The sequence below is a fragment of the Hipposideros armiger genome, unplaced genomic scaffold (genome assembly GCF_001890085.2).
Source record: "Hipposideros armiger isolate ML-2016 unplaced genomic scaffold, ASM189008v1 scaffold_521, whole genome shotgun sequence".
Taxonomy (NCBI): Eukaryota; Metazoa; Chordata; class Mammalia; order Chiroptera; family Hipposideridae; genus Hipposideros; species Hipposideros armiger.
Window position 1 is genome coordinate 883,691 of NW_017731871.1, and position 21,396 is coordinate 905,086.

General features: G+C 38.5%; 1 protein-coding gene across 1 annotated transcript in view; it reads left to right on the forward strand.

Moving 5' to 3' along the window:
- The window catches only part of KCND2 (potassium voltage-gated channel subfamily D member 2), a 483,863-nt gene that overhangs the window by 450,334 nt on the left and 12,133 nt on the right, over window positions 1-21,396 (forward strand). Inside the window, exon 2 of the mRNA XM_019668213.1 lies at window positions 11,574-11,736. Within this exon, the coding sequence (XP_019523758.1) occupies window positions 11,574-11,736 (163 nt within the window). The remainder of the gene's footprint in view (window positions 1-11,573; window positions 11,737-21,396) is intronic.

Sequence of the window (21,396 nt, forward strand, 5' to 3'; positions counted from 1 at the left end):
GTTGTTATTTTAACTAGATACAATCAGAATACATCACAGGAACATTTCGTATAGAAATCTGACCAGTTAGAACTACAAAGACATGAATTTATTTAAGACTATCTTCATTTATGTTTACCCAGAATATACCCTAATTTACATAGTTCATAGAAAGAATGACCAGTCAATCAATGTTTTAATCTCCTAAGAAGTAAATGAGTCTAAACACACAGTATATGTATTATCTTCATTTAGTTTTAGGAAATAACTTCGTCTCACATTGATTGGAATAGAATTGCTCTTCGAAAGCATCTCTAGTGTAAATATAGAACCTTGGATTCTCATCAAAAGCAAAGTTTGTTTAAGGATATAGAAACTTTCTAGGTTAAATTGAAGACCAGGAGTCTAGTGGAAATGCCTGGCTGTCTCTGGGAGGTTAAATCACAGCTTCTCTGATCTCCTTTCTGTTTATATTTAAACAACTGTGACTAGTCACATGCGGCAGAATCACATTAAATTATTTATGCTTAAAGAACTTTGGAATTTTCAGCAGGAGAGAAGTCCCTGGTCAGAGAGTAGGCAGAGCAATGCATAAATGAGGAAGAAACGAGGCAGCCCAGGAACATGCCCGTGTGGCTTGTGCTGTGGTGTGAGTGCCAAACTGGGTCCTCAGCTCCACCTCAGAGCAGGGAGGACCCCAGGCCCTGCCTGGGGTGGTCCTCCGAGTGAGGGGTGCCAGTCCCTTCATGGGATTGCCATTGGATCATGCTATAGACCAAATGTTTGCTCCCCACCCCCCAAAATATATATGTTAAATCATATATATGATTTATACATATATGACACTCAATGTGATAGTATTTCGGGGTGGTGCCTTTGTGAAGTGATGAGGCCATGAGGGTGGCGCCCTCATCAATGGAATGAGTGCCCCAGAGGGCTCCCTCCCCTCTGCCACCATGTGAGGACACAGTAAGAAGACAGCCGTCTATGAGCCAGGAAGTGGGCCCTCAACAGATACCAAATCTGTCAGCACCTTGACTTTGGCCTTTGCAGCCTCCATTTCTGTAGGAAGGTCACAACTTGTATTTGCAGCACCACCTTCTCAGTCGACTCTGCAGCCCCCACCACAGAGCCTAGTTCCTGCCCCATTGGAGTCAAATCTTATCTCCAGTAGAGCTTAGAATTCTGTGCACTCTTGTCTGTAAAACTTAAGTAGACAATAGGTGGCAAAGCTACCAGGCCTCCCTGGGTATTAGAAACAAGAGATATGCTAGGTCATTATTGGATAATCCGTAAGTAATTTTAAAACTACATTCCAAAATAAAATAAGTAAATTCTTAAAGACATCTTAAAGGTTTCATGAGGCAAATAATAGGTAATAGGTTTTAGAATGTGCAAACTCAGGTGGAAAAAAAAAGAAAACTTTCACAATAAACATCTCCACTTCATGCTTTTCTGCTGCCTAATTGAATTCTCCTCTAAGACTGTAGCTGCAGGCATAACCTTGGGGGCCGACTTCTCCTCTTCCCACATCCAAGGCACCTAGGAGTATTTCAGTGGGTTGTAAACAATGAATAATTTGGGTGATGTCAGCAAGTGAGATAGGTGGCTGGTTATAAGAAAACGGATTTATGAACAGCACTGTCATAATGGCATTGGGATTGGTCTCCTTGGGTGATAGCAGGAACCATGCACAGTGGGGAGCTTCCTCCAACAGAGTTATCTTCAAAGGACAGGAAGAGAGGGAAGCCACCGCTGCAGGTAACTGGGGAAAGCTCCCAGTGTGAGAGCAACCACAGTGCTGAAGATGAAACCCCTTGGGATGCAAAACCAAAACGCACATCCTGCTGAGCTGGTGTCATCAGCCCAAAGCCAAGGTGACCAGGCATTAGCGGGGACCTCCAGTTGCTTGATGGATTAACTTTCTTCTGGTGGAAGACAAGCATATCTTTTCCAATACACTCCACTCCAATGGCATAACCAGAAAGGACCTTGTTAAGAAAACCAGATACCAAACAATGGAATTTTCAGATAATTGCTAGTGCTCAGTATCTAAGATTAACAGCATCTGTAAGAAGGTTAAAGAGGTATAGAAAGACCCAGCCATTTCCCCGGATGATAGGTGAGGGTTTTTGCATTTGAGGACCGCATAATCTGTCAAATTTGGAGGGTTTTGTACTTTGAAATTCTGGCTGGATACAGGTTGGTTAAGCATGTGACCATGGAAAACAGCTAGAAACTGGGAAAGTGTCGGCTCTCTCGGCTTCTCTGTTCATTTAAAATCATGGAGGTTAAAAATGATTTCTCTGGGTATAAAAAGTAAGATTAATTAACTGTAGAACTAGGTTATTCTGGGCATAGTATCTAAGTATCTGAAGAGGAACCTAGATGAATTGAAGAGATGAGATAGTGCTGAGTCTGGAGAAGAAAGGAAATCTGGTTAAGAGAATAAGAGTTAGTAGGTGTGTATTCTCCTTCACTCCCCACCCCCAACCATATTTATTGTTTACCATGAGACCTCTCCCTGGAGGATTTATTTAAGCAATAAACATTTATTGAGTTTCAACTATTTGCTCAGTACTGGACAAGGTCTGTGCTAGACTTGGCTTTATAAGGATGACATGACCCTTGACCTCAGGACTTCATAGTTTAACAAGAGAAAATGGACCTGTAGAAAGCTAATTGTACTCTATTCATTGCAAGCAGCACTGGAGGCATTAAGCGGGAGAATATTATTTTTATTGGACGGAGATAAAATAGTCAAGAAGTTCTTTAAATAAGCACTGATGCTTGAGCTTAATCGATGTAAATTAGGAGTTCCCCCAAAGGATTTATGCAACAGGGGATATTGTATTAAGAACAGTAAGTATGAAGGCATGGCGGAATAGAAGGACGTAGTACAATCCAGTGATAGAAAGGCATTTGTTCCAATTAGAACATAGAGTGTGTGCGGGTGAGCCGTGGAGGATGGAAAGGCTGTGTATGTCATACTAAGGAGCTGCGCTTTCTCCTGCAGGTGATGGGGAGACAATGGAGGCTTCTGTGCTGGAGAGTGGCATGATCAGACTCAGACAGTGAGAGTGAAAGGACAGTTCCAGGCAACAAAGATTAGGAACCCAAAGCAAGAGAAAACATTTCCGGTAGTCCCACAGCTGGGAACAGCAGCCTCTAGTGCTCTAGTGTGTGTGTGTGTGTGTGTGTGTGTGTGTGTGTGTGTGTGTGTGTGTGTGTGTGTGTTTAATGTGTGTCTCACAATAATCAATTGTACATATGTTTTCATGGCTCTTTTAAAAGTAAGAATAAAATAATAGCCTCTGAAAAGCATACTTTGAAAACATCCTTTAAAGGAGCCTATAAAGACTTTCACTGATAGTAGTAATTTAGGTAAAAAAACCTTTTATTAGGATATTAGGTTATAATCATGTTTCATTTATAATCTTTAAAGCCTCATTTGATCGTGTAAAAAAAATCAAGAGAAAAAATAGAAAGGAAAGAATTCGTTTTTCACAAAGGCACAAACTAGAGGAACACAGTAAGACCCACTGAAATCTCATGTTGAGCTTTGAGTATAAATGTGAGTGGATGTGCTAAAAGCATCTTAGTCCTGTTCTAGATTTCCCCCATTTCTATACACAAACCCAATCCTTTAATCTCCCCTAATTTCCACACTAAGGGTCTTAGTTAAAGGGATTGTTGTTCAAAATTATGCTTTCATGATATCTCACATTACAGACATTTACTTACTTATCTTTCTAAAAGAAATAGAAAATTGCTTTCAGAATTATTTTGCAGCTTTCGGAAGCACCGTAAAAATAGATACCCTATGAAATTGGTGAGGTTTTGTCCTGTTCGACTATTTCCAGAGGAATAAAATGCCCAAAAATATATCTTAAATATTGAATGTGTGTAGGCCAAGATAAAGAATCGGTACAGGTAATGTACTGGAAATACTTCTTTCGGCTTGTGAAAACCAGGTTTGTTTTCATTTTCGTTTAGGTTTCTGTGCCCCCTAGTGGACATTTGGTATTTCTGCAGTTGTAAAATAATTCTGACATTTTTACAGCATCTCCTTTGTGCAATATGTGTTTAAACTGTTTATAGTGACAATATATGACATTGATATGCCTCTCAAATATTTAGATCACAAGGGCTTATAACAATTTGAGCCATAGAACTTTTAATAATTCAATAAAAGCTCTGAGAACTTTCAGGAAAATGCCTATGAAGACATACACTATTATGGAGTTCCTAATCCACTTGAATTTTATGCATGAATTCCTTAGGCATCCATGGGCTACTGGCTGAGAACTACTAATGAAGGTGTGGGAGTCTATCGCTGCTCCTTTCATTTAGTAGATGCTAAGATTACTCATGTTGTGAACAGTGGAAAAAGGGAAAAAGGAAAAAAAATATACTTTTAAATAGTGGCTCAAAATTTGGCTTATATTTAAAGAAATAAGAAAGAACACAGAATACTTCAAATAACTATATGTGTGCTGTAATCCAAAATTTTTTTTTCAAGTATTCAACACGGCTAGGATAGGATAGTGATTGATCCCGCAGGCAAGAGACGTCAAGACAAAATCAAAGCAGCTTTTTAGGCAAGCATTCATTTTAAAATGTCAAAGGGAAATCTACGTTCGAAGTGATACCAGGGGCCCTCTGGCAAACAAGTCCTGTGCCACAAGCAGATGTCATAGTGCAACACTCTACAGAAAGCCATTTGCTATTTGCAAACATGCAGCGACTATAAAAATTACCCATCAAACTCTGATTCCTTCTAGAATCCCAAGCCGATGGCAGAAAATCCATGAATCACATAGCTAGGGAGACCCTAAGGTGGAGAATTATTAATTGAGAAGTGATTCAGCTTACAGGTCAAAAGAAATAATTTCTCAGTCAGGCCTAGGAGGAAAGTTCAAACATAAAATCAGTAATTAAAATACACACACGTACATACACACATACACACAGAAATCTGCTAATAGCTTTCATCAGGGTATTATTATACATGTAATTTTCATCTGATTTTTTTAAGGATACTGTCTTGGTCCATTTGGGGGTGCTATAACAAAATGCCGCATACCTGGTAGTTTATAAACAGCACAAATGTATGTCTCATAGTTCTGGAGGCTGGGAAGGCCAAGATCATGGTGCCGGCAGATCCGCTGTGGTGGCTGGTGAGGGCCCTTTTCCTGGTTCATAGGCTGCCTTTTCCCCTGTGTCCTCAGATGATGGAAGGGGCCAGAGAGCTCCATAGGCTCCCTTCTTATAAGGGCTCTAACCCCATTTGCGAGAGCTCCAATCTCATGACCTGATCACCACCCAAAGGCCTCACCTCCTAATCCCAACACATCCAGAGTTAGGATTTCAACGTATGAACTGTGGGGGGCACATTCAGATATATCATAGCAGGTACCTATCTTTCAAATATCGGTTCATGTCCTATGTGAAGCTGTTTTTGTTTTATTTTGTTTTGTTTTTTTAACTAATCTAGTAGCTGAAATACAATATCACTCTGTTCCTTACACCTCAACATTTAAGACGTTTGCATGGTAGAAAGGAAAAAGGGAGAGTGAGAGAGCGAGTTCCTGTGAGCACTGAGGTTTATTTTCAAATCAGCATGTCCTTCCTGTTGTATGAAGATCTTTCTACCTTCAGGATTGTTTATAAAATAAATGGCCTTTGCTTTCTCTGTTAGTATCTATGGGGTATAATTTCGCAGATGGAAAGTCAAGCCTGAGCTGGGGAGATTTCTCTTATATAACATTTCTACTTTATCGAATGAGCCTACATTTATACCCTTCAAATAAAAAGAGAAGAAAAATAGAAACTCTATGAATAGGACTAGGAAGCTAGCGGTGTTGTGTTTGAACAGTGAGAAAGTTCAAGGAAATATTTTTCCATTTGCGATCTAAAGACAACCACACTCTAGCCAAATGATTTCTGGAGAAATGACAAAAAAGGGGAAATTGAGTGGTTATTAATAACATTTGGTTTATAATGTATTATTTTTAAAAATTATGCACACTTCTCAAACTATTTCAATACTACTTGATAAATTGGAAGATGGATGGATGGGTAGATAGAAATAGATAGATAGACAGATGTCATTCTATTTTTTTGTCTGAATTAACCAGATTTAGCCACTTTTTCCGTGCTTGCGTGCATGCCAGAATTTAAATACTTTGCATGAAAACTTTGGATGATATTTGAGATTAAAATCTTCAAGAACCAACAATTGAATCGCATCCAAAGAACTGGTCCTCCACTCGATATGCTCTTTAACACATGGCGAAAGACTGTAATTGTAGCCAAGTATTTTTGGGTAGTATGTGCAAATTTAGAATGAACATTTTATGTGAATGACACCTCCATAGTGTACACTTTAACAAATGTGAGGAGGAAAGACAGCAATAAACATGAAGTTTGGCAGGTGTCCAGGGTGAAAAAGGATCAGAGAGAAACTGGAGTGACTCTTCACGGCAATGTAAGCGAAAGAAGGAAATGTTAGAAAAAATATAGGAAAAGCTTCCCTTCAATTAACAAAGTTCAAAGTTGCTCATTCTTATGCTATAAAACGTTTTGGTAGCTGTTCTTTTATATTACGCTATCCTCTCCCGTTTTCTTCTATCTTTTAAGAATTTGATATTTATCTTATTTGACCTTAGAGGACCCTATCATCTTTAAATCAATTTTATCTTAATTTTGAAAAAAACAAACAAACCTGTTTCTGTGAAAACAAAACCACAGCTACATACTGTTTTAGTGTAACACTTTGGGAAATAGATTTTTGAAGACTGGAGACATAATATTAAATTTTGAAGAAAAACAGAAAGAATAGAATATATAATACTGCTCGACTTGGCACAAATTTAAGAATAAGGAGTCAGGAAAATGCTTTTATGTAGAATATAAAGAATAAAATACCAACTGGTGCACAAGTTGCCTAGGATAGAAATAATCATTAAAAGATTGTAGGCAATAGTTTACTAAATGATCATTTAGCCACAGTAAGTGTCACTTCTCATTATAAAGTTTTCCAGACTAACTCTTTCCTCCACTGAGTTTCAGAGATATGACTCCTGAGGTATATAATGCTATTTTGCTTCTTTCTAAGAGTTTGAGTACTAGTTAAAAGATCCTTTGTTAAACAAAGGGAAACAGTTGGTTTTGCCAGAGAGATATTCCCCGTGCCCAACTTTCAACTTTGTGGATAAAAATTACCCATTTCCATTTCTCAGGGTCATTCCTAAAAGAGAGAGACAAAATGGACAGTTAAGAACAGATGCAAATCACACTGTGTATTTTTCATGATTAACATATTCAAACTAGTAAAGTGTGCTTAAAATATGACAAATATTAACAGCAGTCCAATCTTTAAAAGGGGAGGAGAGCAGGAAGAAAACCAGCAAGGGTGATAGGTTCAGAACCAACGGGCGTGTGGAAAGAGGCATCCGTGCTACTTGGGAGGCAGCCCAGGGCTCAGGCTGTCGTAACCAATAGCCCCAGGACAGCCCTGGTGACCTTACGCCCCCTGCCAGTTCCTCCTCTTGTGCCCTTTCACCATCTCCCCCTTGCCTTAGCCTCACAGCAGCAGAGTTTAGAGACCATCTTACTTTGCTATAATGTGAGAAAGCTCTGGCTTTCTACCCACCAGTGAGAAGATGAAAGATGTCCCAACTAATGAGCAATTCATTTTCCCTTCCTCTTCTCCATAATCAGTGCGGTACTGACCAGTCATCTCTAGGGCTCCCCTACAGTTTCATGATTGTGAAGGAATTTTGGATAAACAAAAATGGTAGAGGTAAATAATACATGTAACTGCATTGGATGCAGATTAGCATAGCTTTGTGACATCCTATGTGTCTGTTACCTCTTGCTTTATTTATTTATATTATAATCTCTGTTTACTTTCAAAAAGGATTTACAGTGATTGTTTCTGTAGTTGAATCTCAGGCACCTCATCAAAAATTGCTTTTCCTTGGGCCAGCTGAGTGGCTCAGTTGGTTAAGAACTGGCTTGGGACGCCAGAGGGCCCCGGTTTGGATCCCACATATGAGGGCTAGTGACACTGCCCTCTACAGCTAAGATGCTGAACAGCAGCTCAACCTGGAGCTGGGCTGCCGTGAGTCACCAGGGACAGCGTAGGCTGCAGCCCCTGCTGCAGTGGGTTGCCATGGGCTACCATATGTAGCCAGCAGCCAGCGTGAGTGGACAGCAGACACTGTGAGCAGCCGTCCAGAAGCCGGCGACTAGATCTGCCTCACCCGGGAAGAGCGCAAGGATGGTACCAACTTGGACCAGTGAAGCAACGTCCTCCAAAACTAGACTAAAGAACAAAACGACAGCAACTTGTCTGTTCCCCTTCCCCCAATTTCCCAGTGCTGTTCCCATCCCCCAATTCCCCAATAAAAATTTTAAAAAAAAATTGCTTTCCCAGCGAAAGCTGCTGTATGAATTGACCCCGAATGCCTTGGGCAAGTCCCTCAGATTTGATTTCCCCCCTTCTTTTAGATACGGCCCTTCTCAGAGCATGAATACCCCCCATTCCTACCAGCACCACCAGCTACCTGAACCTCCCAGTCTGTGTCTTCCTGAGCTTTGGGTCCACACCACACAGTTTAACCCTTAAAGCTCTCTAATAATTGCTGGTATGCTAGGCTTGCCTACTCTGTGACATGGTGAGCCTAGAATATAAAAAAAAGTCAATAATAAATACTAGTTAAAAAAAAATCTCTTGGAGAGAGGCAGCCAAAGCTATATGAAAGATTCATCTAGCTATTTTATTTCATGTATTTATACTTTGAAACTTTATTTTTATTACGTGGACTCAATGCTTGTCTTCTCTGGCCAAAACAAAGAGTTGAGTTTTCTTTACTTTCCCTTTAAGAAACACTTTCTAGATCTTAATTGTTAGATGTTAACATCAAATTCCTTTTCTGAAATGCTGCTTGTATGTGTGCGTGTATGGGGAGGGTATATGTGTGTGTTTTACGCTTCTCCAGGGCCTACTGCATAACCGGTACAAAGAGGAAGAAGATGTTTATAAAATATGACCACATACTCAACATGAACCATGGCACATATAGAAATTGACTCATGTGCACACAGTGCTGTGTAAAAAGTTGTTCTTCCAATTCCAGTGACACGTCCCTATGGTCAGAAAGGTCTCAGGCCCTTTTTGCTCACCTTGTAAATTTCTGCAGTTTTGACTCCTTCACTAACATTATCTTCAGATGATGGTTTAGCTCCCCCAGTGGACGACAGAAAGGCACCATGTTTCCTATGGACACAGCATTTCATTGGGTTTTTATTATTTTTCACTATAAATTAATGCTGCCATCCTGATGCCGAAGCCTTGTGGGAATTTTAGTCATGGTGAATTAGTTCAACTGCTGATCGCCCACAAACACTAACAAGAATGAGTGTCTGGGTCTCCAAAGCAGAGGACCAGAGCCTGGAACGGGATCCCCAAAGGCAGGGCCAGTCAGCATAGCTCGCTGTCACCCTCACCAGCTTTTCCTGTGCCACTTCCTCAACTTTCATCTCCATATTGACAAACAAACGTTTTCCCACAAAATAATGATCACATCCTAGATCACCCTTCAAGATATAATGTATCCCCAATTACTCCTAAACCCCCTTGAGTCTAGATTCTAATACCTGAGCTCCTCTGAGCCCTGTTAGGTACTCAACTCTCAGAGAGCTGAGGACCCCAGAGCCCTGAAGAGAACAGCGGTCGTTGGAGCTGTACAAATGCAGCTGGGTAACTTCTGAAATAATATGGTCAAAATACTTGTATCCCTAGGAGTAAGCTCCTAGGAGAACTGTAGATCAGTAAGGTAGAAAGAATGTATCCATTCAGCTAATATTTATTAACAGCCTGTTTTGTGCTAGTAGGACACAAAATCGAGCAGCTACTGGTTATATTCTAGCATCGGCAGGGCAGGTGGGAATCAGAAAATGAACACATTAATAAATTTAAAAATATCATGTGTTAATAAGTACTGTGCAGGTAATCAAATGGGAAAATGTTATAGAGAATTATGAGGAGAGAAGAAAACCACTATGGATAAGGTGGCAGGAAGATAACTTCTGGAATGGAGACACTTAAGGCTCAAGCGCTGAATAATAATGATCTGGAGACTGCACATGTGACAGAAAGCCAGATGGCCAGTGTGGCCAGGGGACAGTGAGCTTGGAGGAAGGAGGGGTGAAATATAGGCAGGAACTAAGTGATGTAGGCCCTCAGGGACAAAACTGAGGTGTTTGGATTTATTTTCGTTTCAAGTCTATTAAAAGGTGAAGCAAAGTAGCAACTGTCCACTCTTCATTTTTAAAACCATGAACACTGGCTGCTATGTTGGCATGAATTCTAAAGTGGTAACTGGAAAAGAGAGTTCAGGCAAGAAGCTATTTCCATGGCTCTGGAAAGAGATGATGGCTTGGATTATTATGGGAAAATGGAGGTGAAAATGGAGGTTAAGGAAAGAGACCCAACTAGGATACAATTTGGTTTGGTGAGAGAAGCTGAGAAATGGGATAGGCGGTCAGAGGATTGAGTGGCTCTTTCGATTCTGACATGAGCAGTTGGGTGGTTTTTACTTCATTTAGTTAGAGGTGTTAAACTATGGGAGGAACAGATCTGAGGGTGGGCAGAAGGAGGCGGGGAAATAAGAGTTATTTTTCGGCTAACTTAACTCTTAATTCGCTCTTAAATATCCAGAGATATGAATAATCAGACCAGACCATTGAAGATATGACATCAGGACTGCCAATGAGAATGAGGGTGTCGCCACCGTATGATAGTAGTTTTAGCCAATGAGATTGGATGAAATCACATAGGAAGAGGGTTTGTATGGAGAAGATAAGAGGACTCTACTTTGAGATCTAAATTACTCCAAGATTTAGACATCAGAAAAGGAAAAGGAGCCAGAAAAGAAGATGGACAAGCAGCCAATGAGGTAGAAGCACTGCTAGGGGAATTGGCTAATACTGAAGCCAAAAAAAAAGTGTTTCAAGGAGAGAGAAGTCAACTAACCACAAACCAATGAGAGATTGAGTAAGCTTATCATGGATAAATGGCCATTGGATTTCAAAAGTGAAGGTTAATGGGACCTTGGAAAGTTTATTTTTAAGCAATTATATCTGATGAAAGGAATGTGATGTACCACTTTTTCAGGTTAAAATTTACAACCAATCCGACGTTGGAAAAAAAAAATTAAGTGAAAAAGTGTGTTATCTAGACTATAAAATTCAGCATGGAAATATTTATGATTAAATAAATGTAAAGAATTATGCCACATTATAGAAAGGACAAATTGAAGAGCTATCATTACATCATCTGGCTTAAAATAGTGTCCAATCAAAAAGATTTCAAATATTAGAATCAATTTCTGCAAGGTTGAAAGATAATTTTTTATATTCACATACTTGTAATTCCTGGTTCATTAAAGTCTGAAGCCATGTATATTGTACTCACGAAGTAGAGCTAGATTGCTCCAAAAAAATCATTTGATTTAAAGCAAAAAGGTATTTGTGGAAATAACTGTGTGTGACTTAAAACAATATATTTTTTTCCTCTACTTCAGGTATGGTGACATGGTACCAAAAACCATAGCAGGGAAGATTTTTGGATCTATCTGTTCCCTGAGTGGGGTCTTGGTCATCGCTCTACCTGTTCCAGTAATTGTATCCAACTTCAGTCGGATCTACCACCAAAATCAACGGGCAGACAAACGGAGAGCACAGAAGGTGTGTAGTCAGCTCTGTGGAGCCATGATTTAGCATCTCTCACATTCTATACTGAGCTTTAAAATCCCTTACTGGCTATTCAGTGTTCCAATTTTGGTCGATAGTTGCATCAGTCAGCACAAGCTAGGTTGTACTACAGCAAAAGAGAACCTTAATATCTCAGTGGCTTAAAACAACAAGGAATATTTCTCAATCATGCTACAAGTCCATTACAGGTTCAGTGATGGAAACGCCATCTTGACAATGTACTTCTGCAATCATTTAAACAGGGGTAAAAGGACATGATGAATCACACACTGACTTTAAACCTCCTCTTGGAAGAGGGCCAACTCACTTCCGTCTCTATTGCATTAGCCAAAGAGGTCACATAGCCATGTGTAACTTCAAAGTGGGCAGGGAAATACAATCACACTCTACAGCCAAAGGCAGAAAGAAAGAAATATCCAGTGAACAACACTAATGACAGTAGCAAAACCAAAGATAGATTCTTGGCAAATTTTATCAGACTCAGATTTCGAGATCTGATTCATTTGATCTCTGCCCATCAGGAGTCAAGCTGGTTCTAGTAGACAAGGGCTTTAAAAGGGCACCAAAATATGTCTCAGATAGTTTACATAATTGACACAGGAAGTAGGAGAAATGTGATCATTTGTAGCTGAGTTCTATTCCTGGCCCAGCAGGTTGCTGTTTCTCTGAACTTCACACCAGTTAATTAATCCCTCTAAGACTAAGCAGGGTGCATACTCATCTGCAAAATGAGGAACACAATGCCTACCTCACATAAGATTAAAATTGTATGCAAATACATATAATCTATATAAGCATTTCATAATTTTAACAATTTTGACATTGATGGCTTACTAAATGTTTAATGGTTTAATGTTTTTCAAAAACTAACTCATAAAATCTTCACAACAGGTATAGGAGTTAGTTATCATTGTTATTCCTATTTTGTAGATGAGAATCCTAAGGTACCCATAAATTGATAAATTCTAAGGTCCTATGCTTAATGAATTGGAGAATCATGATTCAATTCAAGCCAATCTGGCTCCCAGGTTCATACCTGTAAATACTATAGTAGACTGCCTCTCAGAAAAACTGGCTGTTGGCTCACTTCCCTTCCTATTCTTTGTCAAAATAGATGCTTTCAGAGCGAGGGCCCTTGTTGCTTAGTTGTAATTCTGGAAGTCTTCTTTGTAATTTCCTCAGGACTCTAATGTCAGATTCCAGTATTCTTCACAACACTGCATTGTTGTCCTTTAAAGATAGATCCACTTCTTTTTTTTTTTTTAATATCCAAAAACCATTCACAACCCTCACCAAAGTGGACGCATAACCTGGATAATGTTGATACCTATGAAATATCATGACACTTTCATGCTGTTCATAACTGGCGTTGTAGGTAATTCCAGAACAGGTTTTAAGTATGCTTTTGCACAATGTCAGCCTCTTTTGTAAAGTATAAAATCTCATGAAGTAACTCTGGAAAGTTCAAGTTGATCAGTATAGTCGGATGGCATATTGTTCAGGAAACTTATTCATGTACATTGTCCTATATTCTCTTCTTTTAGCAAAGATTTATTCTTTCACCTTTATAGTTTCTGCTTTATAGAATCCCCCATTTGGGACTTAGTATTTAACTAATTGTTGTAGAGGATGGTAAGTGGTCTTGTCACCATGAACAAATAGAACTGCTAATCCAATTAACAGAGGGGGAGGGTTAGGAAAAGCACCCTCAGGCGGCTGTAGTCTCATGCAGGACACACCACTGGCAGGCAAAGATGGAGGAATTTCCACCAGGGACTTGCATGCCTCACAACATGGCTCTGTCCACACATTAAAGTCCCTTTACTATATATATATATATATATATATATATATATATATATATATATATATATATATATATAATTATATATATATTAAATTATATATATATTAAATTATAGTTGAAATACAATATTATTCAGTTTCAGCTTCAAGTGTATAGAGCAGTGGTCAGGCATCTACACCGTCCATGAAGTGGTCTCCCTAAGAAGACATGTGCCCATCTGATACCCTACAAAATCTTTACAACACTATTGATTATCCCCAAACTGTGTCATATCCCTGTGACGATACTGTAGTTACCAATTTATGCTGTCTAATCCCTTCCCCTTCCCCCTCATCCCTGCCCCCCTCCCATCTAGCAACCCTCAGTTCTTTCTCTATATCTTTGAGACTGTTTCTGATTAGTTTGCTCATTTATTCTATTCTTTAGATCCCACATATAAGTGAGACCATATGTTATTTGTCTTTCTAAGACTGACTTATTTCACTTAGCATAATGTTCTCTAGGTCCATCCATATTGTTGCAAATGGTAAGATTTCATTCTTTATAGCTGCGTAATATTCCATTGTATAAACGTACCAGTCTTTTAATCCAGTCATCTACCGATGGGCATTCGTTATTTATAGTCACAGGATATGGAATATAGTATAGGGAATAGAGTCAATGGAATTGTAACAGATATATACGATGTCAGAGGGGCAATAGATTGGGGGAAGGGAGTTATCACTTTGTGAGGGGTGAAATGTATAACTGTTACACGGTTGTGTACACCTGAAACTAATAAACAAAAAAGAAACAAAAAAGAAAAAAAATTTAAATAATTTGCCCAAAGACATATAGGTAGTAAGTGGCAAAACTGAAATTCAAATCAGGTAGTCAGACCCCTGAGCTTTTCCTAAATTGCTCCTAGACTATTAGAGATAGAACTTGTTAAGAAATGTTAAAGCCAGAAGAAGAAAAAGATAAAAACTATGAATAATAAAATGGCAATAACTACCTATCCACAATTACTTTCAATGTAAATGGATTAAATGCTCCAATCAAAAGACATGGGATGGCTGATTAGATAAGAAAATAAAACCCTTCCATACACGTATGCTGCCTACAAGAGACTCACTTCAGATCAAAAGACACACAGGCTGAAAGTAAGAAGATGGAAAAAGATATTTCATGAAAATGGAAATGAAAAAAAAAAAAAGCTGCGATAGAATGAATACTGACACCAGACAAAATAGACTTTAAAACAAGACTATAACAAGAGACAAAGAAGGACCCAGTAATGCTAATTCTGTGTATTTATTGAAAGAACCCCAAAACGCTACTTTGAGGGGATGGGTGCATCTGTATATTCATTGCAGCATTGTTTACAATAGTCAAGATGTGGAGGCAGCCTGGGTGTCTGTTGATGGAGGAAGAGATAGAGTAGGTGGTGCATATATACAATGGAATATTGCTCCACCATGGAAGGAAATGGGTTCCTGCTATCAGTGGATGGACCTGAAGCATATTGTGCTAAGTGGAGTATGTCAGACAGAGAAAGACAAATGCCATATAATTTCACTTATAGATAGAATCTAAAGAATAAAATAAATGAACAAACAAAACAGAAACAGACTCATAGATACAGAGATAATTTTGATGGTTGCCAGATGGGAGGGAAGTTGGGGGGTGGGGAGGTGAGTGAAAAAGTTGACGGAATTAAGAAGTACAAATTGGTAGTTACAAAATAGTCATGGGGATGTAAAATATAGTATAAGGAATATAGTCATTAATGTTGTGATAACTATATATGGTGTCAGATGGGTACTAGATTTATCAGGTCATCACTTCATAAGTTTTATAAATGTCTAATTGCTGTGTTGTACACCTGTAACTAATATAATGTTGTATGTCAACTATAATTAAAAAAATAAAAAATATATTAAAAAAAGGAAACAAATTAATAAAAGGAATTAAAAAAACTCTCTACTGGTCACACAGACACATTGTTTAAAATAACGGAAATCTTAAAATAATCTTAGCTCCCCAGAACCCATCAATCTCCATTCTAGAAATTTCTTCTTTAATATAAAAACTACCTGTAAATCATTTTCTCAATGCTGAAAAAAACAAAAGCTACCTATCTGAAAACAGTAGAAAGTACAAATCTGATTTTCAAATCAACCAATCTCCAAAATATCTATATTTTTTCCAAACTTTGTCATCTGTAACAAGCAAATCAAAAAAGAAAGTTTTAAAACATTTTAGAAGCCTTTTTGCCTACATAAATTTAGAATGCAAAAATTTTTAAATGTGATGTTAAATAAGTACATTAAATTGAAAAGTATGTTTTATTAATGCTTTTTAGTATCTTTAGACTATCTCCTGTATTTTAAGTCTGTGCCATAAAATAATGAATTTTGCATATCATGACTACTAGAAATATTGGTTTAATAAAGTCAAATATAATAATCTAAGGTGACCAATGAAGTGAAAATAGCCATCTAAGAAAGAACAGTGGATATGGAACTAAAGAACTTACCAAGGCTTAGTTCTAATTTCCTTGCAGGAGATTTAGAAAAACAAATAAACAAACAAACAAAAAAGGCAGGATAAACATTCATTAGACTAAGATAGTTTAGATTTATCTGAAACTTGGTGGTTTGACAAATATCAAAGTTATACAAAAATAATTACCTAATGCAGTCAAGCAAGAAGCCCATTCAGTAAAAACATCAGTCAAGGTAAATTATAAGTAATATTACAAAATTATTTTTCAGACCAGATTTTGTGATGTTTAGCTCTATTGTTAATTTTAAGTTTAAAGAAAAACATGAAATATATACACTATGCATCTGAAAATATTCCCATCATCACTCAGGGATACTTTGCCTCTTCTAGGCTCCACCCATTAGCAAGCTTTCATTACCTGTCCCCACCCTTTAAAGGAAATGCATAATTTACCCCAATCCTTGATAAATTCTTAATGAAACACTGACATATAGGTGAATCTAAACTTAAACTCTGACATCTCTCCTCTACCTCCATCATTAGTAATTATGTTATAATAGATTTATTTATACACTCAGTTATTTGATAAATATTTATTGAATAGAATGTGTTATTCAAAATGAAGCTAAATGGATGCAATGGCGGGTGATAGGGTTGATATTTTGAAGCAAGGCCTACCCTGTTTTAAAATACAAATCAGGGCCAGCCAAGTGGCTCAGTTGGTTAAGAGCTCACTCAAGAGGGTGAGCTCCGAGCAGCAGCAGTTCCAGCCCGAGCTGAGCTGCCAACAGGTGGCAGGATGGCTCAGCTAAAAAAAAATACAAATCAGACCACTTAGTCATCTGCACACTTCTAAGGCTAACTGGTGAATAATTATAATGTACAAAAGTAATAGTATTATAGTTATTATTTCAAAATGCTAATAGCAACACAGCCCTGTTTAGAGATTCTGGTATGTCCTAGGTGTTTTATATCTGCTATTTATATTTTCACAATTAACTTGCAAAGGAAGTGTCATTATTTCCATTTTACAGGTGATTTGCTCATGTTCACATGCCTATTGAATAAAGTCTAAAACAAGAAAATCCTGGCATTGAATCTAGATAGAAACTAGAACAATGAATCTTTAGGGATTTTCCTAGGTAATTCTAAATACAGTGATCCAATGTACAATGTACAATGTAAGTGAACTTTTTTACTTTTCACATGAAGAGGGTGATTTTGACACAAAAAGATGTTACAATATTCAGTTTTCCACTTACCACACTCTACTATGATGGTTCTCAAATTTTAGATTAATTACCATCATCTGAACAGCTTGTGAAAATGCAATTTGCTGGGCTCTACCCTAAAGCATGTGATTTACTAGTTTTGGAGTAGAGCCTAAAAATTTCTATTCCAACAAGTTCCCAGGTGACACTGATACTGCTGGTCTGGGGACCACACTTTAAGAACCATTGCCTATACATTCAGCAAACTCCAAATCAAATAATGTTTTGCAGAATTCTAGAATAATTAAAAGGCCAAAAATAAAAAAAAATTCCTTGCAGAGACATGAGAATGATCTCTTTTAGATTATCCATTATTAAAAGAATGTCACCCAGACCCTACCTCAAATCTCTGTGGATAACCTAGTGATTTTTGATTTGTGTGTAGTTTAATATATTCCCCTATCATCAACATATGTAAGATCCTGGAAATTACGTATTATCAATATCCCACTCTACATTTCAGCCTTACTGAATTACTTATCTCTGCTCTTAAGTCTCCACTTCACCCCCACCCTCCTAATGTTGCCACCTGGCAAACTCATACCCAGGATTTAAGACTTAATTCAAGGCCCACCAAGTGGCACGTTGGTTGAGAGTTGGCTTGGGATGCCAGCTCTGGGCAGCAGGGCCATTGGTTCGGCTCCCACGTGAGGACCAGTGGCACTGCGCCCTCTATGGCTAGGATGGCAAACAGCAGCTCGACCTGGAGCTGGGCTGCCGTGGGGCTGCAGTGGGCTGCCGTAAGCTCCCATGAGTGGCTGCCAGCAGGCATGAGCTTTCGTGCGCTGCCAATGCCATCATGGGCGGCCGCCCCGTGGCCGGCGACTGATCTGCCTCGCCCTGGGAAGAGCACAATGATCACAATGCCAGCATGGGCCGGTGAGGCGGCATCCTCCACAACTAGACTGAAGAACAAAAGGACAGCAACTTGTCTGTTCCTCTCCCCCAATTCCCCAATAAAATCTTAAAAAAAAAAAAAAGAATTCAAATATCACCCAGTTTATGAAACGTTTCCTGACTGGTATGGACACCATTAGTTGCTCCTTCTTCTCTTCCCCCACAGTATTCCACACACTCTATTTCCATATATTACGTTATAGTCTCCTTCTTCCCCATTGGACTGAGTGCAGTGCCCGACATAAAACAGGCACTTAATATATATGTGTAATGACTGAAAAAATGAAGAATGAGATCTTGGTCACCTTGACATGTCCTCCATGTCAAAGCTTCCTAGATCAGGATGTACGTTCGTAGGACCAGGTGGAAACAATATTGGGAAGCATCATTTTGTCTCTGGTACCCTCCTACATCCTCTCTCATTCTCGCCTCTTCCCACTTCTGGTGCTCATTTTTGCCCCCTCATTCCACGGACCTTTCTGCTGATCCTTTCAGCGTCTCTTCCACTGAACCAAATCCCAGCATCGTTTCTCCCCAGTCTTGACATCTCCAGGATTCACCAAGCTCCTGAGCTGGGAATCTTCACTCTCTCCCACTGACGCCCTTCCTCTCTCTCTTTTTGTCATTATTTGGCACTAACTTGTTTCATTTTCAGGGGAGTGGCTTTCCTTCACAAATGGAAACAGTCCGGTAAATTCCTTAAATTTTTAAAAGCTGATAAAGCTTAATATACTACCTTTATATGACGCACTTTACTAAACTTTAAATGAAAGTAACAAGTGTAAGTAAAATTTCCAGAATAAATGTTACCGGAAGTGTGTTGTCGAAATTTGAGGAGTAAGGAATTGCTTCAGCTTATAAGAGAAAAGGCTTTTTGTACCTCACTTATAAGGCTGCCTGTGATACCTTTATTTTTCAAAAGTATTGGAAACATTTTGTGGTTTTGTAAGAAAATAGTCTAATAACTTCTCTCAATCTACTTCCTAACTCTTTTAGAAGATAGACCCCATGTATGGAAATTGCTATCTCAATGGTTTTCAGCTTATACACCTTTCTCCAATTAGCTCCCCAGCCTGTGTTCTAGAAAATGCATTGTAAAGTCTATATAATGTCATTTGGTGCAACTAAAAAACAATTTATTTGCTAAATAACACTGTATGCTTTTTTCTGAATGTTCCACAATAAAAGGGTTCCATGTCACATTAGTTTGAGAAAAATTGCATACTGTGTCTCCCTTTCATCTTCACAATGATCACCCACATTACGATCTGTTGTGAGGAATAAAACCTCAGAGAAACCTGTTTAACCTCTCGGCATTTCCCAATCTTTTCTTGACCTGTGAACCAGTTGTTTGTTTTATTTGGTTAGTGTGGATTTTACCCATAACACTTGCTAGTTCCTTGGGAACAACTCTGAGGAACTCTGTCAAGTTTGGAGAATTAAGAAAAACACTGAATTTATGAAGAATTAGGATGCATAGGGAAAATGTGCTTATGAGACAATTTTTTCCCAATGACATCAATATTTCTCAAGGCTATAGGTAAAGAATTTGAAAATAACTGCTAAGGAATTTTTTACACTGACAATATAAACCTTAGTTTTTAATTAAAATTTTAGAAGTCTCCTATTTTCCATATAGACTAAATATTTACGGAAGCCTTACTCTAACTTCCATAATATTTGCCGGTACTTGACCATGCAAGGAGTTGCACTTCCTACAGGGCTGGGGGTTGAGGGCTGGAATGAATACATTTCTTAGTCGTGAATGATATTCTTTTAACCCACCAATTACACAGCCAGAGTTGCCAAGATTGTCATACTGAGTGGGTCAGAAGTAAAGTGATTTTCTAAAATATCTTTGTAAAAGAATTTCCCTCAATTACCTACTGGAAACAAAGATGTAATCACAGGTCATAAAGGCTAGCATTCAACAGACATTTGGTGTGGTGCCCCACAAGACCAATTAAACCAATTAACTCATAGTACTATAGCAAAACGAAAGAACAATTGTGATTGAAATTGAGATGGGAGATTCTTTTCCTAATACAGCTCGTGACTTGGCAAAATGGCTATACTGTCTCTAACATAACTGCTTCTTTTCCCCTAAGATTAGAACTACTTCTTTGGTAGTGGTTGCCACCATATATAGGCTTTCCATGAGAAATATGTTTCTTTTTTTGGGTGTGCGCTGGACAGTATTTCTGGCTAATTTATATGTTTCCTTTATGAAAGATACAATGTGCCCTAATACTGCTGCTAAATGCTTAGAGAATGGCATAGGTGAGACTAGTAACAATGATAAAGGTAATATAATTATGTACTGTATTTGCAAAAGGAAAGGAAAGGAAGGGAGAGAGGGAGAGAGGGAGGGAGGAAGAGAGTGAGGGAGGGAGGGAGGGAAAGAGGAGAGAGAAACAGGGAGGGGATGAAGGGAGAGAAAGGGAACCAAAAAGGCATTGCATGTTTCAGGAGACCAATAAGACTTTAGGACTGAAATTTCAATAATAACCCCTTCTTTGGAAACCAAATGTGTATGTAAGTTACTTGTTTCTGAATTTCTACGTCAATTCTAAGTCATTTCCAAATGTGCTTGTTGCTTGCCATTGTTTTATTGAGTCTAGCCGGAATTCCTGGCTGCTCATCACAGTTTTTGAAGTTAAAATTTTTCTTCCTTCCAACTTCATTGTCTCGTATTGTCTCCATATTTTGAGTGATGTAAACATTATACTGCCAACAAAGAGTAAAATTTGTCTATTTTTCCCATCACATATAAATGTGATCTTTGTACAAAGTATTATTTTAACCTGGAATCAGCACACGGAAAGAATAAATTCATGGAGGAACAGAGGAGAGGAGTTGAAGCCAGATAATATCTTAATGCTATTTTGAGAGCTTAAAATGTCTCAGCGTTACTCTTAAATGCAGTGAGTGAGCAGGCATTTTGGCACAACTTTGGAGGGAAGCTTGGTGAAGCCTGTCAAACAAAATACACACACATACCCCCACACACACACCACACACACAACACTCACCACACACACACAACACACATACACACCACACACACACAACACACACAATACATGCATACACATCACACACACAACACACACACACCACACACACACACACACACACACACACACACACACACACACACACACACACACA